The sequence below is a fragment of the Branchiostoma lanceolatum genome, chromosome 19 (genome assembly GCF_035083965.1).
Source record: "Branchiostoma lanceolatum isolate klBraLanc5 chromosome 19, klBraLanc5.hap2, whole genome shotgun sequence".
NCBI lineage: Eukaryota > Metazoa > Chordata > Leptocardii > Amphioxiformes > Branchiostomatidae > Branchiostoma > Branchiostoma lanceolatum.
In genome coordinates this window covers 4,911,014-4,934,744 of record NC_089740.1, presented here as the reverse complement: position 1 = coordinate 4,934,744, position 23,731 = coordinate 4,911,014, and the positions used below count along the sequence as shown (strand labels likewise).

General features: G+C 38.7%; 3 protein-coding genes across 5 annotated transcripts; 1 reads left to right on the top strand and 2 right to left on the bottom strand.

The window, feature by feature from the left end:
* The first annotated feature begins 753 nt into the window (after positions 1–753).
* Positions 754–7,896, top strand: LOC136425492 (NXPE family member 2-like). 3 transcript variants are annotated; one of them, XM_066414371.1, is made up of 5 exons: positions 754–831; positions 2,819–2,937; positions 3,613–4,298; positions 5,057–5,115; positions 6,112–7,896. In XM_066414371.1, exons 2-5 carry the CDS (start codon positions 2,851–2,853, stop codon positions 6,888–6,890), a joined length of 1,611 nt encoding a protein of 536 aa, XP_066270468.1. In that variant the 5' UTR covers positions 754–831; positions 2,819–2,850; the 3' UTR covers positions 6,891–7,896. The 3 variants fall into 3 exon arrangements, with proteins under 3 accessions (XP_066270468.1, XP_066270467.1, XP_066270469.1); XM_066414370.1 differs by having other exon boundaries at positions 760–827; XM_066414372.1 differs by lacking the exon at positions 754–831 and adding an exon at positions 1,516–2,021.
* Positions 7,897–11,487: 3,591 nt separating this feature from the next.
* On the bottom strand, positions 11,488–15,850 carry LOC136426030 (GDP-D-glycero-alpha-D-manno-heptose dehydrogenase-like). The gene is made up of 3 exons (XM_066414962.1): positions 15,717–15,850; positions 14,736–15,051; positions 11,488–12,707 (listed from the first exon to the last, which is right to left on the bottom strand). The coding sequence occupies exons 1-3, from the start codon at positions 15,722–15,724 to the stop codon at positions 12,063–12,065; spliced, it is 969 nt and encodes a 322-aa protein (XP_066271059.1). The 5' UTR covers positions 15,725–15,850; the 3' UTR covers positions 11,488–12,062.
* Positions 15,851–20,140: 4,290 nt separating this feature from the next.
* Positions 20,141–23,114, bottom strand: LOC136426029 (alpha-(1,3)-fucosyltransferase 7-like). Its single transcript, XM_066414961.1, has 2 exons — positions 22,947–23,114; positions 20,141–22,267 (listed from the first exon to the last, which is right to left on the bottom strand). The coding sequence occupies exon 2, from the start codon at positions 22,128–22,130 to the stop codon at positions 20,610–20,612; it is 1,521 nt and encodes a 506-aa protein (XP_066271058.1). The 5' UTR covers positions 22,131–22,267; positions 22,947–23,114; the 3' UTR covers positions 20,141–20,609.
* Positions 23,115–23,731: the final 617 nt, after the last annotated feature.

Below are 23,731 nucleotides of genomic sequence, written 5' to 3'. Positions count from 1 at the left end.
ATCTAATCCCGGGTTATGCCCAGAGACATGTCCGAACTTGCGCCCCGACGTTGTGCCCTTGGGAAAGGCACTTAACACGACTTTCCTCACTTTACTCAGGTGTAAATAAGTACTACCTAGCCCATCTAGGGTTAAGTAAGTCCCTCGGATAGGACGTTAAATGTAGGTCCCGTGTTTGGGGCACACCCCTTGCACGTTAAAGAACCCACCACACCTTTCGAAGAAGAGTAGGGGCATGCCCCGGTGTACGATGGTCCAAATCTTACAGTCCGGTCTGGGATGACATCTTGAAAAGGTGATAGTTCACCTGTTATGTCAATCCTTCCACAAAATGTGGTAAATCGAAATAAACAAATAAATAAATGGCACAACATTAACGGAGCAAGTCAGAGGACTCTTCCTCAACTCTGGCACCCAGCAACACTTCAACAAGCCTCTCTTCTTGCTGTTAATATATACTTGCTGCCACATTCGTTCCAAGCTAGTGTGATATTGTCCATTAGTGCATTCCTTGTCGAATTAAAGGTGAACACTGTGTGGTGAGGTGTCCCTCCTTGATTCACCCCTCGTGTGGTTTTAAAGTCCGTCTATTGTCTGTCTTTCCCTGTTTTAAGAGGGGGATTTTAACACCTTTTTAAAACGCTTCAGGAATAAACTCCGCTTCTTTCACCTTGCTGAGCAGGTTTGTCAGCCTCATCCCCCCCCCCCCCCCCCGAGATTGTAGACTGTAAACAACTTGTTGATCACGTTGTGTTATGCACGTTGTGGGCCGATGTCAGGATCTTCAGCGCAAGCCTTGTTTCATCAAGACGTTAGGACTTCGTTGAGTAAGTACGTTACCTTCTCAGCGTCTGTTTCTTTCAAGTTTTTGTCGCAAATATACAAATCTAACGGGTTTGTTATTGGATGCCCAGTACAGAACCCGTGGAGAAAATGGCGACACTCGGCCCCCTATATATATGGAAGAAAGTTCCGCACAAAAATTCTGCATGACACCATGGACAATTCGGCTCCTAGCGATTCGGGACGTCTCGGCACCAAGCTCGGAACAAGTCGGCAAAAAGCTCGAAAAAAATACAGGTCATCAGCAAACAGCACAGAAAATTGTTCATATCTGTAAAAGAAATAAAACATGTTTAACTGCCAAACATTTCGTTTCAAATTTTACAGAGATTTTGAAACTCTGCAGGTCATTCGGCGGCAATGTTTACTTTAAAACTGTCAAGATCAGGTCGGTTGTCTCAGAGCGTTTTTAAAACCTACGAACTGTTCGAATCTATGACTAACAAAACATATTGAACTGCTTAACATTTATTTGCATTCAATTTGGTGATGATATTATGTAAACACTGTTATTGCAGAACATAAGCATAGCGACCTCGTGAAAGAGTGACGAAAATAACAAACAAATTGGCGTCGCTGGCCCGCAACATGTTTTTACGGCCTTTTAACGTTTGAGACTTACGAAAATACAGTAATGCTGCTGAATGGACTACATTTTTGTTTCATAAATTCTAATTTCACTCATCATGCGGTAGGATAGATAAAATTATCATTTTCGAGCAAATACACTTATCATGTTATCGTTTGAGTAATTGTGAAGCTAACTTGTCCGACTTGTCCCAGTGCAGAGTTGTCTGTGCCCGATATCCGATTTCATAACAAAAGAAAACCACAGCACATGCGTCTGTAATGATAATGATATGTTAAATGATCAACAATTTCTTTTTCTACTTCGGTTTTTGACTGCCAAGGACGACGTGGCACTGCACTCAAGTTTTATAACTTATATTAACAGTGCCACGTACAGATAACAACAAACCCATTTTTATTTTTATACACCTGGGCGAAGTGAGGAAAGTCGTGTAAAGTGCCTTTCCCAAGGGCACAACATCGGTGGCGTCAGGGGGATTCGAACTCGGAACCTCTTGGTTCTGGGCCGAACACCCTGCCGTTACGCCACACGACTCCACGATCAACAATTGTATATGGCTCTAGAGGCCCAGGGCTTTTTGCGAAAGGTATTATTTAGAGAGATATTGAAAAGATTATTTATGAGCATAATTTGTGTATATTTCCTGATATAGTTTAGGCACAATTTTTGGTTCCCGCGAACAGCCCGGCCGGGCCCCGGTTTGGAAATGTGGCCCAAGAGATAGCTAAATACTGATCTGCATATAATCTGCTATAATGTAGAAATATAATGATGCTTGTTATATATTAAACTAACAACTGTTATAATGAAAATAAAATAAAAATACACCATCAGGCTTATTACACACGCCTTTGACAAGGCTACTAAATATCATCTTGTAGTTTTGACACGTTATGTAAAGGAGTTCTGCCCAAAGATATCGGTTATAGAGAGCATTCCGATTTTACGTCTGCATCGAAACGTCTTTCATGCGTTTTTTTCATGTATAGCTATATATCATATATCATGTGTTGGTATAATCATCAACGCTACAAGCTCGCTTTAAATTGATCGAACAGCGATGGCTTTATTACTTTATTGTTTTATTGGATTTATCACAATGTAAGAGGGAAGGTAAGACGGGGGGGGGGTGTTCGCGTGGTTTTTATTTCGCGCTAAGGGGAAAATGGAGTGTTCGCGGTGTTTAAAGTTAACGGAAGCCTATAGTCACATATACTGCTACAGTATTGGACATACTAGTAACTGTTTGCGGTGGTTTCATGTTCGCGGTGAAACGGTCGCCGCAAAACATAAAACCACCGCGAACATTTCTGCATTTACATTACATCAGCATCTTAACAAGTCGCCCTCTGCTTTACTAACATATTGTTCAATTTTTTTCAGGACGGAAGGTCTCCGAATCCCATCTGAGTAAAATGGGGAGAAATACAACCCTCACTACAGCAGTTTCCGTACTACTTGTGTTCTGTTTAACTGGGATGATGTACATGTACGTCCAACAGGTAATCTATTCTATTGTTTTTTTTTAAAGGCGCCCATTGTAAGTCTTGGACGAAGTATTTGTTTCTATTTTTTCACATACTAAGTAGAATTAAACTTTAGCATTGCATAACGATATTTGGCTGAATGTGCAGCATCATTGAATTTTATCAATGTGTAGAAAAGCTGTGATTTTTTTTATACACTTAGCTAATGTGTATTTTCTAGAACCACCAAAAGTCAGAGGACCTTGGTTCGGGTTGCTTTTACGCTGTTCGTAAATGCCGGAAATACGAAATAATGATGCAAATGTGTCAAAAAATGCTCATAATTGTCAATAACTTGAGGTCAAGATTTTTTGTTCTAGATATTTGCTCTTTTGTAACCCAAATCTTACATAGAACCCCCAAAGAAATATCTGTATGAACTTTGTATATTGAATGCAAAATGTGTCATAGAAACATTAATCGAATTTCCAGTACAGTTTTGTGACGATATTTTAGGTCAAAGTTCGGCTTGATTAGCCAAGATGGCGGGCGATTTGAACGGACATAGGCCCCTGTATCTTTGAAGTGAAAGCCCTATTGTCTATTTTTGTCGGTATATACCATTATCTTGCGATTAAACATTTCTGAAGTTTTTTTTTCTCTTTTATTACGTGTACCTTCCTTCTAACTGTTAACGTCGTTTTTCTACAGTTTTCTACAGTTAACGTTATTCGTACCGAACTCGAGAGTCAACCAATAAGAATTTCTTCATCGCAATGGCAGTTTCAGAACGGTTCCATAGATTTGGAACAGATCACAAAATCCGAAAACTTTGTCATCAGCGTTGTCAACCCTCGGTCTATGTATCGGGTGGGACGTCAGCTGTCAATCAAGATCGTTGCCATGGATACCCGAGGCCGTCCGAAGTCTTACGGAGGGGATGTCATTCGCGTGAAGCTGTACACCCGATCCCCAGTACAGGCTAGCACCGCCGGTAGAGTTACTGACTACGGCAACGGAACTTACCTCGCAAGCTTCTTCCTAAGTTTTCCTGGCCGGCTCTCAGTCGCGGTCAAGTTGGTACATTCAAGCGAAGCCTTACAGCTCTTAAAACGATTCCGAGACGTTTTTCACGTCAGGCGTATCATGGTGTGCCGTTTCCACGAGAAAAACAAGAACTTTACTGAGTGGATGCCTTGCTCTAACACTTTCAACAAGAGCATCACCCTACGCGATGTCTGTGACTTTTCACGACCATCCGTAAACGCGACTTTCTACTGTCAGCGCCCAAGAGTAAGTCATTGTGATTCTATTGGTGGCTGCCATCGTGACCACGAAGTAACGATGGCCCATTACGACAACATGGCAACTGAAGAGGAGAAGAGGCTGTTTCCAAGGTAATATGGCAAATAAAAAGACTCATTGTACACAACCAAGTATTTGATTCTGCCGACGTTTTTGGTGACCATCTGTCACCTTCCTCAGAACAATTTTGACTGGTTCACTTTGCATTGCAGCCATAGGTGTCGCTGTTTACAGATGCGGTCTGTATATATGTAAATACTTCACGTTTGGGACCGCATCTGTATAAAGCGACACCTATGCTGCAGTGCAAAGTGAACCAGTCAAACTTGCACTGGGGAAGGCGACATACGGTCACCGAAACGTCGGTTGAATAAAACACTTGGTTGTGTACAAAACATCTTTTTATTCAGTGACTTACCAACCTGATGAAACTATATTCATGGAGGTATATGTATATATAACAGGTGCAATGGAATATACATCTCTGCAACAGTTACAATGGAATATACATTAAACGTGACAGTTACAGTGGAATATGCATTTGTATAGCATCTACAATGGAATATACATCTATTTAACAGTTACAATGGACTGAACATTAAGTGTAAAATCACAATAGGAAATACATTTATGTGATAGTTACAACAGAATATACATTTGTATTGCAGTTGCAATAATATATGGATCATTGCAACAGTTACAATAGAATTTATATTCAATGCACCAATTACAATATACATCCATGTAATAATCATAATGGAATATACATTCATCAACGGTTAAAATTATAGCAACAATGCATGGAACAATATCAATATTCATCATTATCTTGTTCTACTCCATATCACAGAGATCGTACTTTGGCGGAAGAGTTGCCACGTGGCGTCAGCGTTCAAGTCCGAGGCAAGCGTAAGTATGAAGAATAAAACATTTACGTGATAGTGGACTGTTTTATTATTTTCAACTAGAAGGTTATATTTTCGTGAACGTTTGTATGTGTGTGTGTGTGTGTGTTTGTGTGTGTTTGTGTGTGTGTGTGTGTGTGTGTGTGTGTATGTGTGTGTGTGTGTGTGTGTGTGTGTGTGTGCGTGTCAACACGGTACATGTAACTCAAGAATGCCTGGATGGATTGTCTTGATACTAGATATGTGAGTAGGTCTTCTTGAGACCTCAAAATGATTTATTTTGGGCGCCCATGCGGCTTTCTATGGTACTGCAGCGGAACTATCCATCTGGACATTCCATGGTCATGATCTTTTAGTGGCTCTTGGGAGGGAGAGTACGTCTTGCAGGTTTGGGACCCCTGGTTAATACATATATTACATATAGAGATATTGTATCCAGAAATATCAGAAAGCTGCCTAGAGGAAAAAGAGAAGTCTAGGACCCCTCCCATTCTATTGAACACAAATGTTTTATGCTGCAATATCTTAATTCTGTTATGAGGCCTACTTCATTGCTATGTATTTCTTATATGTATATTTATGAATTTGGCGACTATGCAATGTTCTCGTATGCATGGTCGGACAGGAATCTTAGTATTGTAAATATAATTTTATTGACCCTCCTGAAATTGGCCAAATGTTTGTCATTTCATAACTTCTAAGGAAACGTCCACTGTATCAGTCACCAATTTATGAATTGGAAATTTTGTGGGGAGGGGGTATTGCAGTTTGCTACTTACTTACTTACTTACTTACTTACCTACTTACCTACTTACTTACTTACTATTTACTTACTTGCTACTGCTGATAAAATGAGACACCTTGAGACTCAAGCTGACAATTAGTTTATTCTCCAAAAACAATTTCATCTAAAGAAGCCATTCGTTAGATGTTGTATTTCATTTAAATACCTACAAGTGCTACTTTCTTATTCTTTATTTTCCATGTCATTATTCTCCAGGAAAAGTGAGGAAAGTTCACGGGAAAATACTGCCCCCTTGCGGCCCACGGTTGCCAGAGACCGCGTCAGAAGGCTATTGGTTCAACGGAACTTGGACTTCGCTAAGATGCTACGCGCGAAGATTCCGTACCATTCCTTCAGCAGTGCAATGTCTTCAAAACAAGACACTCTTCTTTCGCGGAGACTCTACAACTAGACAATGGTGGAGATATCTCATGATATTTCTAAAGTTACAACAACAAGGTCATGGCGCAGAGCCACTGTCAGCAATCGACGAGAAACATGACATAAAATTACAATTCTCGTTTCACCATTTCCCTCGAAACCAAATCCCACCAATGGATCCATTTGGTGACCATTACGACATGCATTACATAGCTGAAGAAATTGACGGCATTGTCGGTGGACCAAATGTCGTGATTGTCATTGGTCCATGGGCCCACTTCATGGCTGAACCAATAGAAACGTTCCGTTCGCGTCTTTACGGAATCCGGCATGCAATAGAACGTTTACACAACGATTATCCGGAAACAAAGATAATCTGGAGAACACCTAACACCGTTCATCACGATAAATTTTGGCATGTTGTGGAAAATAGTGACTTTTATGGGCACCAGTTGTTACTTCTAGTTAAAGAAATCCTTGGTGATCTCAACATTGCTATTATAGATGTTTGGGAAATGTCGGAATCTATGTGGCATGATGATGATATGCATCCACCCCAAGAGGTTATAAAAAATCATATAGATCTGTTATTATCTTACATCTGTTCATCATAAATGGATTGAACACTAGGGTTAAGTATTTGTGCTACATTACTTCAGGTTTGCTATGTTAATTTTTACGATTACGGAGTCTTTTTATCAATATGAATTGGTATTGAATTTTTCTTATTATTTAAGTTGAATGTGTGATATTTGTGCGCTTATTTGTTAAAAAAAGAGAGAACGCTATGATTATTTTCTCAGAACATCTGCTTGGAAACTAGCAAGAAAAAACATCCCTCCTTCAAAATGGCCACACCCAACATTAGCGACCAAAAAGCACCCCTCCCAATAAAATGGTAACATCCAAGATGGCGACCCTGTGACGTCACAATTCAAGATGGCGGCCACCACACATGCCAACGGATCCAACAAAAGTTATGCTACGCAAACCTGTAATTGTAAAAGATGATATCTCACTGGACTGGGCCTAATTGCGCCAATTATTGCGGCAGCTTTGCGAATTTTCGCCATTTTTTGCCTTTGAGGTCATACTGACGTGAGGCACATGGGTAGGATACGTTACCTCTACAAAACAAAATGGCCGCCGCGCCTGGAATGTCCCATTCTCAGTTTTGCCTCCAAATTAGATACAAAACAACTTAATTTGAAATCGAAGTGTTTCCACTGAATCAATTCAAGCCTAAGTTACATTGAATGATTAAGATTCATGAAAAAGAGATTTGCGTTCTTAGATCTTTTGTTTCATTGTCATTGTTTCAGATTCATTGTCGAATGTCAGTTGTAAAACAATTATTTTTCTTAATTATTTTGGTTTAACCTGTTAACCATCTATCATCAAATCTTAGCTTCATGTAAATCTGTACATAATTCAATTTGATAGAATTCAATAAAGAAGTCCAATCATGTACAAGTATCTGTATTTTCATGCAGTTTGATTTTCCTTTCTATATGACCATGTTTAGATCCGTCGTTTATGTTTTCCTTGGGATACTAGTATTGCATCTAGCTGATCTTCATGGGATGCTGTACTGTTGAATGATATGTGTTCATTTGCTTATTTGTTTGCTTGTTTGTTTGTTTGTTTGTTTGTGGAAATGTCGGCGCGTCAGGCCTTGAAAGTAATCCATTCCAAAGGACATCACGAGTTTCTATGTCAAACAATTTGACCATACGTATTGACAATTTGACCATTTGACCAAACAATTTGACCATACGTGACGTAAATAAAAGCCCCCCCCCCCTGCCCCCCTAAAAACTAAATATACAGTTCATTTTTATGGAAGTTACAAACTGTACGTATACACACTCTCCACAAGAGGCGCTTGTGTGCTTCTAGCTTGCATATGTGGCAGCAGTACATGTACTCTAAACGCCCGACTGTACACAATTGACCTAGAAAGCGGCGGTCAGTAATTACCTACCAATTTCTTCATTCACAAATAAATGTTTCACCTGCTCGACGCTTTGCATCAGTCTAGTTGGCTGAAAGAGAGTTTACACACTTTTCGGCAGTCTTAAGCTTTGCATCAGCAATATTCTTCGAAAACGATATCTATTTGGAGGAAGAGTGTATCACTTTGTGATATCGGCGTGTCTCGATGATCAAAAGCTCTCTGATTATAAGTGACATGTGGTTCGACTGGTTTTCTACAGGGGTCGGCTTATGTAATTATAGCTGGCTTATGTCAACAGTCAGATATCGAACATATGAGATTAGAACAGTTTAGAACAGTAATGGGAGTATTAAGTAACTGTTTTTCTCTTTTTAAATCTTGACGACGAAACCGTTACTTAGCATATTTAAAGCAAATGCCAAGTGATGCATTTTCTTTCCCAATAGAGAAAATGAACATGTTTTTTTTCGCAACTGGGGAAAAATTAACGTCTCTCTCTCTCTCTCTCTCTCTCTCTCTCTCTCTCTCTCTCTCTCTCTTACCCTTCTCTCTCTTTCTTGCTGTTGTTGCCGCTTTTTGTATAGGGCAAGGGTCAAACTCTGTCTCTCTCACTCTGTATCTTTGTTATAGGAGCGTTTAGCTTATAAGTTCTGTGTTGCATGTGAGACTCCATTAACATTAATCCGCCAAGTTACATAAATCCGCCACTTTGAAAAACAGTGTGCTTCAGAGATATCTCTAGTGCAGCACCCTCAGGTATGCACAGTTTAGATATACAAGAGTGCATTATACTGAGGGACGTTGGGTTGGAGATCTGTTTGGACGTATCTTTTTAGGGTGGTGAAATTATGTACCCTGGTGGAATTAAGCTTTATTATATGCCAATTTCATATAATTCAAATACGTTACAAATTGTTAGTTCCATTGGCCAGCGGATAAAAGACATTTGCTTCCAAACGTTTCAGAAAGAAATACATAACGACAACAAAGGTGGGGCTTCCAAAAATAAGTTAAGATCATATAGATTATTCAAAACTACTTATAATGAAGAAAAATATCTAAGTAATTCAAATATGAGGGTCAGGAATGCAGTCACAAGACTAAGAATCAGCTGCCACAAACTACATATTGAAACGGGAAGACATACCCGCACTCCTCTAGAACAACGATTATGTAAACATTGTACTTTGAATAGAGTAGAAGACGAATGTCATTTTGTGGTAGAATGTGTATTATATACCAAAGAAAGAAATGAACTGTATAAACTTGTAGAAAACCTATTTCCCTACTTCACACATTTAAGTACTGTTCAAAAATTCATATTTCTAATGCGACTAGACAAACCTCCCATTGAAAAACACGTCTGTTCTTTTATATCTGCTATAACCGAAACGCGAGGAGAAGTAGAATTTATTTAATGATAGTCATATTCTTTTGTATCCGCTAACTGTACTTGTATTATCTTTTGTTGTGAACTGTACTCAGCCAAGTGTGGCAGAAATGTGCAATAAAGGTCTTCATTCATTCATTATATGTTACACAAAATCAATACAAGAGTTTTGATATTTACGACACTTTCATATATCAGGAATCTAAAGGCAACCAAATCAATATTAGGGCCAAAATATGGAAATAATAAAAAATGCGGAAATTTTTATGGTAGTGACATTTGCTAACACTATTTAGCACATTTGCGTAATAACTTCATACTTTGATAATTTTGAAACCGTGCCAAAACGTGCCGTACGATTATTCCTTAGTTTCGCGAGCCTACAAAAACCCTCGCGACTAAATTCAGTGAGTTCTCACATCGCAACGACGTCGTATTCTTGCATGATGGACGTCGCTATACATTGGGATAGTGCAGTTTGAACTAATCATGTATAGAAATTACTAAATAAATTGACTTTCAAAATCTGATTTTTGGGCCCTAATATTGCTTGGGTTTCCCTTAAGGGTCAAATCGGCTAGTGGATATCACAGAGCCTTCTCGGAAAGAGGCGCAACAATGGATTCCTTAAGTGGGACAGGTGGGGATGAACTTTTGACACAAATAAATCAAGAAAAGCCTCGAGGAGGAAAAAAACGTCTTGTAGAGTCTACTCTCCTTCTCGGAAATTGAATGGAATAATAGGTTATTCACACCTGGTAAACCTCAAAAATGCGTGGGTAATTATCTAAGCAGATGTAAGGAGACCGCTCAGTCGTTTTGAAACATTTACATTTCTAATATTAATGGCTAGGCTTTAGACAAACCCTTGATTATTCAACACATCTGTACCTACATTTATACCACTACTAAGAAGCCATAAGAAGCCAAATCTATGTAATTATTAGACTAGTACTAGCTTATTATTGTATATTACGTATTTGCAAAGTGTGACGTTTTCTGTAACTTGTGACCTGTACTGAACCCAGTGGGTATATGTGTACAATAAAGGTCTTCATTAATTCATTCATTATACAAAAGTTACGCACGCAACTGGATAAGTTCCAATTAAATACCCAGCGGTCCTGGCTTCGAATCCTATCACGTCACCGATCTTGTGCCTTTAGAAAACACGTTCCTCGCTCTACCTAGGTGTAAAACGGGTACCTGACTTTGGTTGGGGAGGTAAAAGGCGGTTCAAGGAGAGGGCCAGACTCTTCCAATACCGTGTCCTAGACACAGTGGATAACAACCCACTGCCCCTATGGCCGCAAAAAGGCTATGGGACTACTTTTTATCCAGTTATTTGGTAGCCTAGATGGCAGACTCCTAATCTCTAAAATATCCACAACACGATAGATATTTTAAAGATTGGAAGTCTGACATCCAGGCTAGTTATTTGGGTAATTTTTGCATTGTATTACCTGGCTTGATGTCTAACCTTCATCTACCTATTTTCTATATCTTTCTTTAATATAGGATATGGGAGATTCTTAATACACAACCAGGTATTGTTCTCACCTGCTAACGTTTCGGTGTCTGTCAGACACCTTCTTCAGAGCTTCTGACTGGAGTACTGCTTCTCACTTTCTTTAATATACTTTGGACTTTTTAAGTTTTCATCTTTTTCTAAAAATTCAAAATGTTCCCTACAAGAAAGACGTACTATATGTTGCAAGAAAGCTGAGCCGGATACATACATCTGCTTGGAGATTGTCACCTAGATTACGTGCTCTCTGATTGGACGGGTTGTACAGGGTACAGCCTACGTCACCGACCACATTTTGAATTCTTTAACAATGGCATATATTTTCACAGACAAGTATTGAAAATTTCATTCTGATGTTTTATTTTTCTTACCCTTGATACACAGTACTAGTAATACATATTAAATACATTCGCCTAGACTTGCACATATATCTAAGTACCCAAACACAATCATGTTTGCCAACTTACAGAAGCAAAATCAATGTACAATTTGAAAACTGTGATTTAACTTATTAAATCATATCAATAAGATACATACAATTTAACTTAAAGCACAAATTTATGTATTCAGCTATATGCCTCAATTTCCATTGCCAAAATTAACTTTAAGATATATAGTCTTGAAAAGCTAAGCTAATTTTCCCATTGTCTACATGACTTCTTCTTGTGAGCTTATTAAGCTATTTCAACATATCACCTTAATTTGTTTATTTTATTATGTGTGTATCAAAATACACATATATTTGCCAGTTCTGATTCTAATTTCAGTGTTTCACAAACCATATAGAACATGATATGAAATACTGTACCAGTATTTGGAAATTTCTTGGATTGTTTGTTCAAAAACGATAAAAATGAGTTTTTTTATCCATACAGTGTGTTTCATTGTGATACATTTTTGTGTACATGGGTTTAAACATTGCTACATGTGCGGAGTTCCCTATCTGACAGAAAAGGCATGACTTTCACAAGCTCACGGATTCCATCATCTACAGTGAGGGTTGTGTTGTACCCCAGCGAACGGAGCTTAGCATAGGACACTTCATAATCCCTCTTATCCTTATCCTCACCCTCATCTGACAATGTAATCACACATTCAGGAATATACTCCTGGATCTTTTTGGCTAGCTCAGCCTTTGTCAAGTTCATGGTTTCAGACCCTACGTTATAAGCTTGGCCGGACATCTTATCGTAGTTCCTAAGAGAGAACGCAAAGGCCATGGCCGCGTCTTTGATGTGTAAGAAGGTGCGACGGAAGGAGGCTTGGTACAAGGCGAAGTGGTGACCGCTGAGCGCCTTGTAGGTGAGGTCGTTGACGAGCAAGTCGAGACGGAGTCTCGGTGAAGCTCCGAAGACAGTCGCCAGGCGGAGCGCCACGCCGCCGGCAGCCATGACAGCCTTCTCTCCATCGGCCTTGGTCTCACCGTAGAGAGTCAGTGGGCTGATCGGCGTCTCCTCGGTGCAGATCCCGGTAACCGCTCCGTAGCATGACCCGGTGGATGAGTAGACAATGCGCTGGCCTTTCTTCATCAGACGGACAATGTTCTCTGTGCCCTCCTATAGTTTAAAACACAATAAGCATTGCTGTCAATGACCTGTGCCTGCCCTGGGGCAATATTTTTCAAACGCTTTTGGTAAGTCAACAAAGTTTTATGAAAAGGAAAATTCAATTTGCTTGTCTGACGTGTGTACACGTAGTTTAAATTATTTCAGACATACAAAAAGTTCATATCTTATTTTCATACGACAAAGCAATATGTTGAAAAAATGTATCCAACTTTTATGTAAACCTTTAGACAACTGCCTTTTTATAAATCTCTGACGGCGTTTAATGTTTGCTAGTTGACCTTGTTGTCTGACCATGCTGTCTAAAATTGTTCACATACACGCAAAAATTGTCTTGGTGCTTTTATGTGGTAACACAAAGGGGAAAGGTTTTGTGTTGTCTAGCTTTCCTCCTTATTCCGATTATAACAAATATAGCTTTTATTCCTGTCAACGTTTAATGTTTGCTAATTGACTTTGTTGTCTGACTATGTTGTCTATAATTGTCCCCAGACAAGCAAAAATTATCTTTTATATGGTAAAACACGGGAGAAAGTTTTTGTGTTGTCTAATTTCCATCTCAATTTTTGATTCTAACAAATACAACTTTTATCAATGTCAACGTTCAATTTTTGGTAATTTACCTTGATGTTTTAGACAGCATATTCAAAAAAAAGGTAGCGCACAAAAATGTATGGTTAACCAAAAGTTAAATAACATGTGTGTTATTTGTATAACTTCCTTCTCATCTGCCAATTTTGACAACTAGTTAACTATCATTTTATCCCTACCAAAGTTTGCTCAACATACTTGTTATGCTTAACATATGTTTGACATATGCTGCAACCGCTTACAGACACATAAAAAGTTGACACACAAATTTAACGCAAATGTAACATAATAAAATAATGTGTGTTGTTTGTTTAAATTCCTTCTCAACTTTTGAGTCTAACAACTGTCGTTCTATCTTTATCAATGTTCACTGTTTGTTAAACTACCTTTCAGTTGTTGTTTGACACATGTATCAACTTTTTACAGACATGCAAAAAGTTAGAACACAACGTTCACGCAAAGGTAACAAAATAATATGTGTGTTGTTTGTTTAAATTCCTTCTCAACTTTCGAGTCTAACAAATATCATTTTATCCCTATCAAATTTCGCTTAACTAAGTTGTTCTTTGACTGCAACTGTTTACAGACATTCAAGCGGTTAAAAACACAAAAATAACGTAAATGTAACGCTTAGTTATGACATGATATGTATGTTGCTTGTCTATCTTCCCTATCAAGTGAGCTTTTTCATAAACTCTGTTCAGACAAGGATCGACTTCAATTTCATCGAGTTACACGATCTGTAATCTAGTCCCTGACTGTCTGTAAATGTAATGGTTACAAGTGTGTGTTGGTTGACCTTTGACGTCGCTGTTCCTTGTTCAACAGCTAGGTCGAGCAAAACGTCATGAATATGTTAAAGGGACCCAGAGCATTTTATGAGGCTTGAAACTCGAATTAGAAAAACTCAAATTTCTAGTCATTTCTACACATAGTAAGTTTCAGTAACACTATACCATTTCACATCGAGATTAAAGGAGCAAATATACCGTCGTTGTGTTGTGAGAATTGATAGAAAATCCAAGCCCTAAAAGACTGATACTGACTGTCTATCACAATTAGCGGTTTGACCAATGAGAGATTGACTGCAGGTCCGTCTAATATTTGCATTTTTATGTTTTAATTTTGCATTTCTACGTTTTGACGGAGGTGGGTGGGGCTATGGTATCGGTCTATTTACACTAGGCGCGTGAAACTTAAATATCACCATGTAGCTTATTTTTGTGCCGCTTTTGAGCATCTTTGATAAGAAATCCGCACGCAAATGTGGTAAACAGTGGCATTAGATGTCAATTTCACAAAGATTACAGCAACTAGAATATTTCCAGTTTTCAAGCCTCATAAAATTCTCTGGGTGCCTTTAAGACAAGTAGGATCGACTTCGATTTCATCGTTTTTTAATACACGATAGAATGTTTGCTTGCTTACCTTGTTGATTTTGATGGCCTTTTCTGGATTGGCAGCACAGGCAGGGAAACCCACAATGGCGGCCAGATGAACTATGGCGTCCACATCAGCCATGGCCTCTGCCAGTGTCGTGACATCTGTGATGCTACCCTCCTTGAGCCTCAACCTGGGATGCCCGGCCACTGGTAGAAGTGGGAATACCCCGAAGTTGAAGATGTCGTAGATGGTGACAAGGTAGCCCTCCTGTAGCAGGATCGGAACGAGGGTTGAACCGACGTACCCTGCCCCGCCTGTCACCAGCACGTGCTGGCCATTGTCTGGGGTGACATCTGTAAAGCTGAAGATATGAAATATACCATATTTTAGTATACATGTACACGTAATACTAGTAGACAGAACCATTTATTCGTCCAAATTAGCCAAGGTTTAAAGTATAAATCTCCCCGTTTTGTGTCGATTTTCTTTGACATATCAATCTTATATTGTAGCATGAACACGCGATACAAATTTGGGGATCAATACAAGACATTTTTCTAAGATTTTTGCTCGGTGGCTTTAACTAGACTTAAACAGACTACTGGCAACAACGCATCAAGACTATGCGTTTCAGCTTATTCTCGAGTGACTGCAAATTTTTCACTCTTCTTGGAGTATTTGTAACTGCTATTAAAACTTCTAGTCAAATCTGTATCCACATAGTTCAATGGTTATACAAAATGGCTGCCATTCGGCGTAACACACCGACGTCACTAGTACTAGTACTACGTCACAAGTAACTTTTGCATCATCTAAAACTTTAGGCGTTATTTTAGAGCTATCTCGTGAGAAATGCTGCTTCTGAAGTTGGCGAAAATGAGTTCTAATCAACGAGAGACCTGAATTGATAGATAGCAGTATTTGTAATCGTGACTTGTTAACAGTAACAATATTTTTGTTACATCATGCAAATAATCCACATATACCATTTAAAGGTTTAAACCTACGCTAAGAAAAGTATCTTACCTATCCATGGTTGAAAAACTGATGATCGGAGGTTGAGGTTTGTGGTCTGAAGTCGTGCTGTCGAACACTCAGAGTGCGTCACTTTTCCTGTCACAAATGGTATTACCCAGTGACAGCCTTTAAAACGGCAGGACACAATTAAAGTAATTACCAGACAACCATCCAATGAGGTGGCTCCTACCACGGGTGTGGCGTGGTACATCTTCCCCTATTGGATACTTAGATGTCATTTTTAATTTAATCTGCAGATTGACCTTTTGACAAATGGGAGTGGTTTAATACTTGTTCAACCAGTCGAGCAACTAGGTTGCGTCGGAACGGGAACAAAAGATTGACCTCGATTTGATCAAATCACGTCATCTATTACCCTCTGACAGTCTTTTACGATTACCATACAGACCCCCCTTTGTATTGGCAGAATGTTGAACCGAATGTACCCCTCCATTTTAGGCCCCATTTCCTCAAAATTTAAACCGTTTACAAAATTGGATTTGTATAACATGTGAATTCATGAACGCGCCATAATCTATGATGTAACATTATGCTTTAAAAGAAAGCACATAAAACTTACAAAATGAAGTTCTTTATTCATAAAGATTCGTTTGAGCTACTCATTACAGGTCTAGTATAGCATTGCTCGCTCCACCGCCTCAGGGAAAAAAGTTATTGCTGTAACCACCTGTAAAACTACGACAGACGTCATAACGTGTATCTTTCGCGCGTCATGATACACAAAGTATATGAATGACGAATGAAGTACATAGGTGACGCACGAATGACGCATGCCTTGCCCAACTTATGACACATGCCAGAACTATGTTACCTTGGGCGTCTTAACATAGGGTCAAATTTCCTTTTTTTTCAAGTATCGTTCCTCATGGCATTGCAAAACTTGTATGTTTAATCATTATTTTTCAATGATCGGTCCTTTGGGTACGATTCACATTGAAGAACAGAGTCCTCACCATGCAAATGTAACAGGGAAGACTAAAACTTGTCAACACCTATCATTACCAGGTCATTGACCGGAATGGTCGTGGGAGGGGGGCGTCAAGTCATGTCAAGCACACTTTGAGAATAACATACAATATGAATCAACAGTCTTTCTGTAGTTTTCATTTTTCATACATCATAAGGATGTTGACGATAGTAAATCTCACCATCATAACCATAAGAACATCCCTTCGGACATTATCGAAAATTTAATTTTGTAACATATCTTTATTTAGTGGTTTATTGAAAATAGTCTTCAAAATAGTCTTCAAAATAGTCTTCAAAATAGTCTTCAAAATAGTCTTCAAAATAGTCTTCAAAATAGTCTTCAAAATAGTCTTCAAAATTGTCTTCAAAATAGTCTTCGTTTATCATAAGCGGACATCAACTGCAGATGCATGCAGTCTACATAGTAGGTTCAATTTGTAACTGATTAAAAAGGGACCATTAAAAGGTATCGGAACACTTGTAAGTTAAAGATCCGGAATGCTGTAATTTGGTGTTCGTCCTTAATTATTAACAATGTATGGTAGACTTAACTGTGTGACGTTTACTGGCACCACAACAGTCGAGATGCTTCTAAAATCTGATCTTTTGTTTAAATGGCTAAAAGAATGTGAAATACGACATAATTGACGTTAGTCCTTGCCCCAAATGACCGCGTAATTACTCAGTTACGCATACAAAGTAGCTTTTTCAGAATTACTGACGCCTAATTAAACAAGGTTCAGGGCCTCTTGCATAGGTCAAACATCAATGAACTTTAACAAACATTACATCTCAAACTTTACAAACATTATGCACAATAACACACATACATTTTGTGATTTCTACATCAAAATGTTGATAAGAAGACAGTATGATTATCTACATAGGGCTCATTAAAGAATACATGTTTGATTTGATTAAATCAATTATCAAGCGATCATGCACATGTAATTCGTTTTAACAATACACAGAGGCTCTCGAAGGTCAGGCCTTACCAACAAAATGGCGACCCAAAATCATGCGCTTGTGTTGTTGCCAACAAAATGGCGACCCCTGTGTTGTAATCATCTGATCAATTACAGTACATGTATATCTAGTGTCAAATTTTATTGAATTAACACAGAATTTTGTCGGCGATCATGAACATGTACACACATACACAGAGGACCAGTGATGCAACCAAGGTCAATCCATACAAAAAAAAATGGCGGCCTTTAACTCATACGCTTGTGTTCTATTCTGTCACTCAATTTGTTTGGCCATAGATGCAAGCATGGGTGAAATGACAATATCAACGTTTCATGCGTTTGATTTGGGAATTTGATTTAGCTATTTGTCATTGTTTCAACCGCTGTAGCATTTTACATCGCAAGTCATGGAATGGTAATAGCTAAAGAATTCATGGCGTAGAAATTCTCAGTGAAGATAGTCTGAGATTTTGTAAAAACGATGAACTCGAAGTCTATCCTCCCTCGCTTGTCTTAATCTATTCAGAGTTTTACATGACATTTTGCCCGACCAGTCGAACAAGTAACAACGACTCAGATCGGTCAAAGGTCAACCAAACAGACACCTACACAAAGACTGGCAGCGACTAAAAAATGTATTGCAGATCTTGTAACACTATAAAATGGAAGTCAATCCTTGTCAGTTCAGAGTTTTGCAATGAAATCTAATCCTCTAGTCATAGTCTTCAAAGTTCAGTGCGCCTTTAAAGTAGTATGGCAGTTAAATCACTGCTAATTGTTGACCTCCAAAAAGAACATGCGTTCTTTTTCATGGCGTAGTTTTTTGTGTGAAGATAAGGTCTGAGATTTTGTAAAAACGATGAAATCGAAGTCGATCCTCCCCCGCTTGTCTAGAGCTATTCAGAGTTTTACGTGACGTTTTGCTCAACTTGTTGAACAAGTAACAGGGAGGTCAAAGGTCAACCAACACACACCATTATAGACTGGCAGCGACTGAAAACAGTATCACAGATCGTGTACTAGTAACTCGATGAAATCGAAGTCGATCCTTGTCTGCACAGAGTTTTACAACAAAAAATCGTCTCCTAGTCATTTTCAAAGTTCAGTGTGTACGTAGTGTGAGATTGTAGCTTAAATTGTTACATCCAAAAAGAACATGCATTATTTTTCATGGCGTAGTTTTTTGTTGTCTTTTTGTAAAGATATAGGCTGTGATCATGTAGAAACGATGAAATCGAAGTCAATCCTTCCCCACTGGTCTTAATATATTCATGACGTATTCCGTGACGTTTGGCTCGACTAGTTGAACAAGTGACAGCGAGGTCATAGGTCAGCCAACAGACACCCCACCCACTATACACTGGCAGTATTGCAGATCGTGTAACACGATGAACTCGAAGTCGATCCTTGTCTGTACAGAGTTTTAGAATGACATTTAATCAAACAGTTGAACAAGTGACAACGAACTCACACGGGTCAAAGGTCAACCAACAGAGACCTACATTCATGGTAGACAGTCAGCGACTGAAAACAGTTTTACTGATCATGTAACACGATACAATTGAGCCTTGTGTGTTCTGTCTTATAATTATAACGTTATGCTCGACTAAACAAGTAACAGTGAGGTCAAAGGTAAATTTTTCTAACATCACAAAAAGACGAGAAGCCGAACCTATGAATTAGAGTAGTTTTAGAACCATTGTTTGTTTTAGATTAGTATTAGAAATCCTGTCAGTGTCATCATATGAACATTACGATGTATATTGTACCTGTATGCCTGTACTTAGCCCAATAGGGCATAAATGTACAATGAAGGTTATCATTATCATAATTATGATATTTACTCGACCAGTTGAACGTGTGTGGAGATGGAGGGCAAAGGTCCCTATGCAGACACCTTAAATGTAAGCGTAATTTTTTAATATAGCAAAATTATTTTGAGAGGGATTGTGAAGCTAAAATTCATATTTTACTGTCAATATAGATACGTAGCAAAATACATTTCTACCACTGGGAGTTTGAACGACTTGTAAACTATATTGTTCAAGGACATATTAGTTCAATGACGTTTATGTAGGCAAGGTCATTGAAGTAACAAAGCTTGATGTAAGGAATGTCATTGAACTTACAAACTTTATGTATGCAAGGTCATTGAATTCACAAACTTAAAGTATGCAAGGTCATTGAATTAACAAACTTAAAGTATGCAAGGTCATTGAATTGACAAACTTAAAGTATGCAAGGTCATTGAATTGACAAACTTAAAGTATGCAAGGTCATTGAATTAACAAAGTATAATGTTCTTGGAGGTCAGCCCGTAACTAACTACAGTCCAGTTTATATTTGGATTTATTTTTCGTAAGGTCCTATAATGAATAAAAATCACAATGGTATGTTAAAGAAGGAAGGTATAGACAAAATGTACTACATGTTTTCCTTTCTCGAAAACCTATACAAGCACGACAAATTCACAGATTGAATTATGTATGATTTTTATTGAACATAATAACAATACAACTATCAAACTATCTAAAAATGATAATGTGATAACGCACATAACTAATCACTACGTTTGCATATTCCTTAATAAAGTGTACACAGAAGTAAACATATTATCAAGCAAATCTAAAGGCTAATTTCATTTAATTCTATTGGTTTTATATACATATACCAATAAACAGTGGTCCACCTATATACAGAAATCAACTACCATAGACAGTGAATAATCAATAATAGTTCACTGGAATGGCCAACACTGTGCTGTCTAAGCCTACGTGTAAAAAAGAACGATTCATTTTTCTGTCAACTTCACATTGTCTCACTTCAGATGTTAACTTAAAATGACATAAATACACCATAAAATGTGCACATGGTAAACAAAAAGGCAACTGATAAAAGAAAATACAAAAAATACAAAAAAATGAGTGATGCTCATTCTGAATGCTTATGCATATGAAGCAACTTTGAATCGGTTGTCCTCAAACTGAAGCTCCTTAAATTTTACATCTACCATTGGATCACACATTGAATGGTTTTCCCCTTCAAACCACCCTCTCAAATTTGTGTACAGTTTCCTTTTAGTTGGGCACCTATTGAGAAGCTCCCTACACATATTACACCACATTCCTTCCTCTAAAGGAATGTTCTTAGGGGGATGGGTCTTCCACTTAAAGTAGGCGTTGTATTTCTCCTTATCTTGACCAAGCATCATCAAGTAATCTGCTAGTTCCTTGGCTGACTTGAAGTCGTCCACGTGAATGTAGGAGTGTGGGGGTGCTAGCCTCTCGTAGTCAGATCTATTGGCTCCCATGACAACTGGAATGACGTCGTTTGCTAGAGCATTCCTCCAAAACTTCTCGGTGAGGTATTCTTTGCATATCATGTTCTCGAAGGCAAGGTAGAACTTGTATTGTCTGATGATACCAGGCATACAGGTGACGTTCCATTTTGCACAGACGGTCTTACCGCATCTTCCGAAGACATCGATGTGCATGTGTTTGACTAGTTCGGTTGCATACGCGACACGGTTGGCTTGAGTGTTGCATTTACTGATGAACCAGACTGCAAGTTTCGTCTTCCCTACTGTGTAGTCCTTGTTGGGGTCAACACCTTCAACTTTGAGCCTCTGGTAGGTTCTGTGTAGCGATCCCCAAGCTCCCGACGAATCTGAGTCGGCTCTGTAGGTGATTGTCCAGTTGAAGACACTCCTGTATGTTTCAAAGTTTATAGACGGGAAGCCAGGACACTCTGTGTGGTACCACACCCAATGCTGACGAGGATAACGCACTGTCGGAAACACTGACGCGTTATAGTTCTTTTGCAAGTTGCTCACTTCGAAGAGAACGGCGTCAGCTTCGTGGATCTCAGACCGGAATCCGGTAAAGATGCAGTTTGGCATACTCATGCATTTCGCACCTTTACCCTTTGGTAGTACCTTCCTCATTTGCTTGTCCCATAGCTCTGTCCAAATCAGAATCTTGACATGGTCTTTCTTTGCTACCTCGGTAGGTGGGTCATACCAAACAGAATAAAACTTTGAGAGGGGGTTGACATTGGGGTCATCTTTTGGTTCGCGGGCACACGTTGGATCGGTCTGTTCGGGAATCGCAGGGATTTTCTTAACGTTTTGGACATTTTCAGCTTTAGGGATATTCTCTTGCTTTTTAGGGATATCTTGTTTGTTGGGAATATCTTGTCTGTTCGGGATATCTTGTCTGTTCTGGATATCTTGTCTGTTCGGGATATCTTGCCTGTTCGGGATATCTTGTCTGTTCGGGATCTCTTGTCCGTTCGGGATATCTTGGTTATTTGGAATGTCACGTTTGCTACAGTCACAGTCAGCGTTAAGATCCCTGGAATTCCTCGTTTTATCCATGAAATTATTTGTGACATAGAATACGAAAATGGTGCCCAAGCATATTGGGATGATCACCAAATACCGCCGAAACAGTTGAGATGTTCTCATTTTGGATTGCCGAAATCTTGTACCGTCTGGTTTTGAAATGTGACCTTGGTGTAAAATTGGATCAAGGACTTCCCGTTCTCTGGCTTTCTCTCTTCTGAAAGTAGACGTGCAGACTACACCTCTGCTCTCAGAACCGTCTGAAAGAACACATAATAAACACATGTTAGCGTTTCGTAACACAATTTACTCTAAAGATGAAAAAATATACTAGTACGCAGCCCTATCTTCATTTCTGTCGTTATATTCGTAATTGACTACTAATGCTGGAAATATTCTATCCAAGGTGATTTTACAGATTTGTAAAACTCATTCTACGTCAAATTGAACATAAGAATGTTGTACTGCATAAAATGCGAAACACGAGCGTTAAAACTGGTAATTTTGTCATGAACATTCATGTATCCATGAAAGCCATAATGATGTTTGTATTACTTATTAGTATCGACCTTATTGGCCTGGTTAATGTTTTGCATACATATTCAAGAAGGGTGTATATTCTGAGACTTGCAGTATTAACGAAACAAAAGCTGTTTTTAACCATTCATTGGGCAGGTTTTATCTAAAATTGCCCCCTCCCTACCCTTAGTATTCAGTATCTACCGTGTTGCTTGAAAGATTTTAGAAAATGGCCCAAATAGGGGAAATAATTGACTAGAGTTTGCATTGTGGTTTGCACATTCGTAACCCTCTTGGTTGGCTGTATACTCATTTAGCAAATCATTCAGCTTATCTGGCCAATTTCTACAATATTCCCGTAAAAACAAGAAGTCTTCTGTAGACTACCTCTAGTAACATGAACATAACGTTGTCACTTACCGGGATCTGTATTGATGGCGGTAGCTCACGATGTCTGGAAATCTGGAATTTTGCAATATTTCGTCAAGATTACAGAAAACGATACAATCGAAGTCAATCCTTATCCGAAATGGCCCCCTAAAAAGACAGAGTGACGCTTGCGCAGATGTCTGTCACTCTACCTGTTGAACAAGTTCTACACTTCGGGGACACTCGTGTAGGTCAAAGGTCACTCTGAACCAGTTTTAGATTGTAAACATTACAAACATCATGAAAATCTATTTTCTTGGCAATTGTTAGATACAAAAGATTGCATGACCCGTGTTTAATTTAGAATTAAGAGTAGCACTATCAATTTAAAATGGGTTTCTTTTTTTAAAGATTGTGAGGGCAATCAGGCACATGTAATTCTACGAAAAACTACGAAAAAATCGTTACAGTCCCCCCAAAAAAGCCCCCTAATTACTAGTGCATTGTTATGCTGTAGTCTGTTTTCTGTCACTTATTGGAGAAGTATAGATATCACAGGTCAAAGGTCAATTTGCACACATTTTTACAAAATGGCAAATATAGTCAACGAAACCATGTGCGGACAGTAGTTTATAAAAATACGTCCACATTGTTGTAGAGAACAGAATCTAACAGGCTGCTTTCAAAATCTGCATATTAAAGTGGCGTTTTTTCTTCTTCTTACTCAATGGTCATCTCGTAAAAAACAAGGACAGGACGGTAACATGAATAGACAGGAATATTATATATTTTCTTAAAAACTGCTCACTAAGAGTGACGGCTAACTGAACCCAATG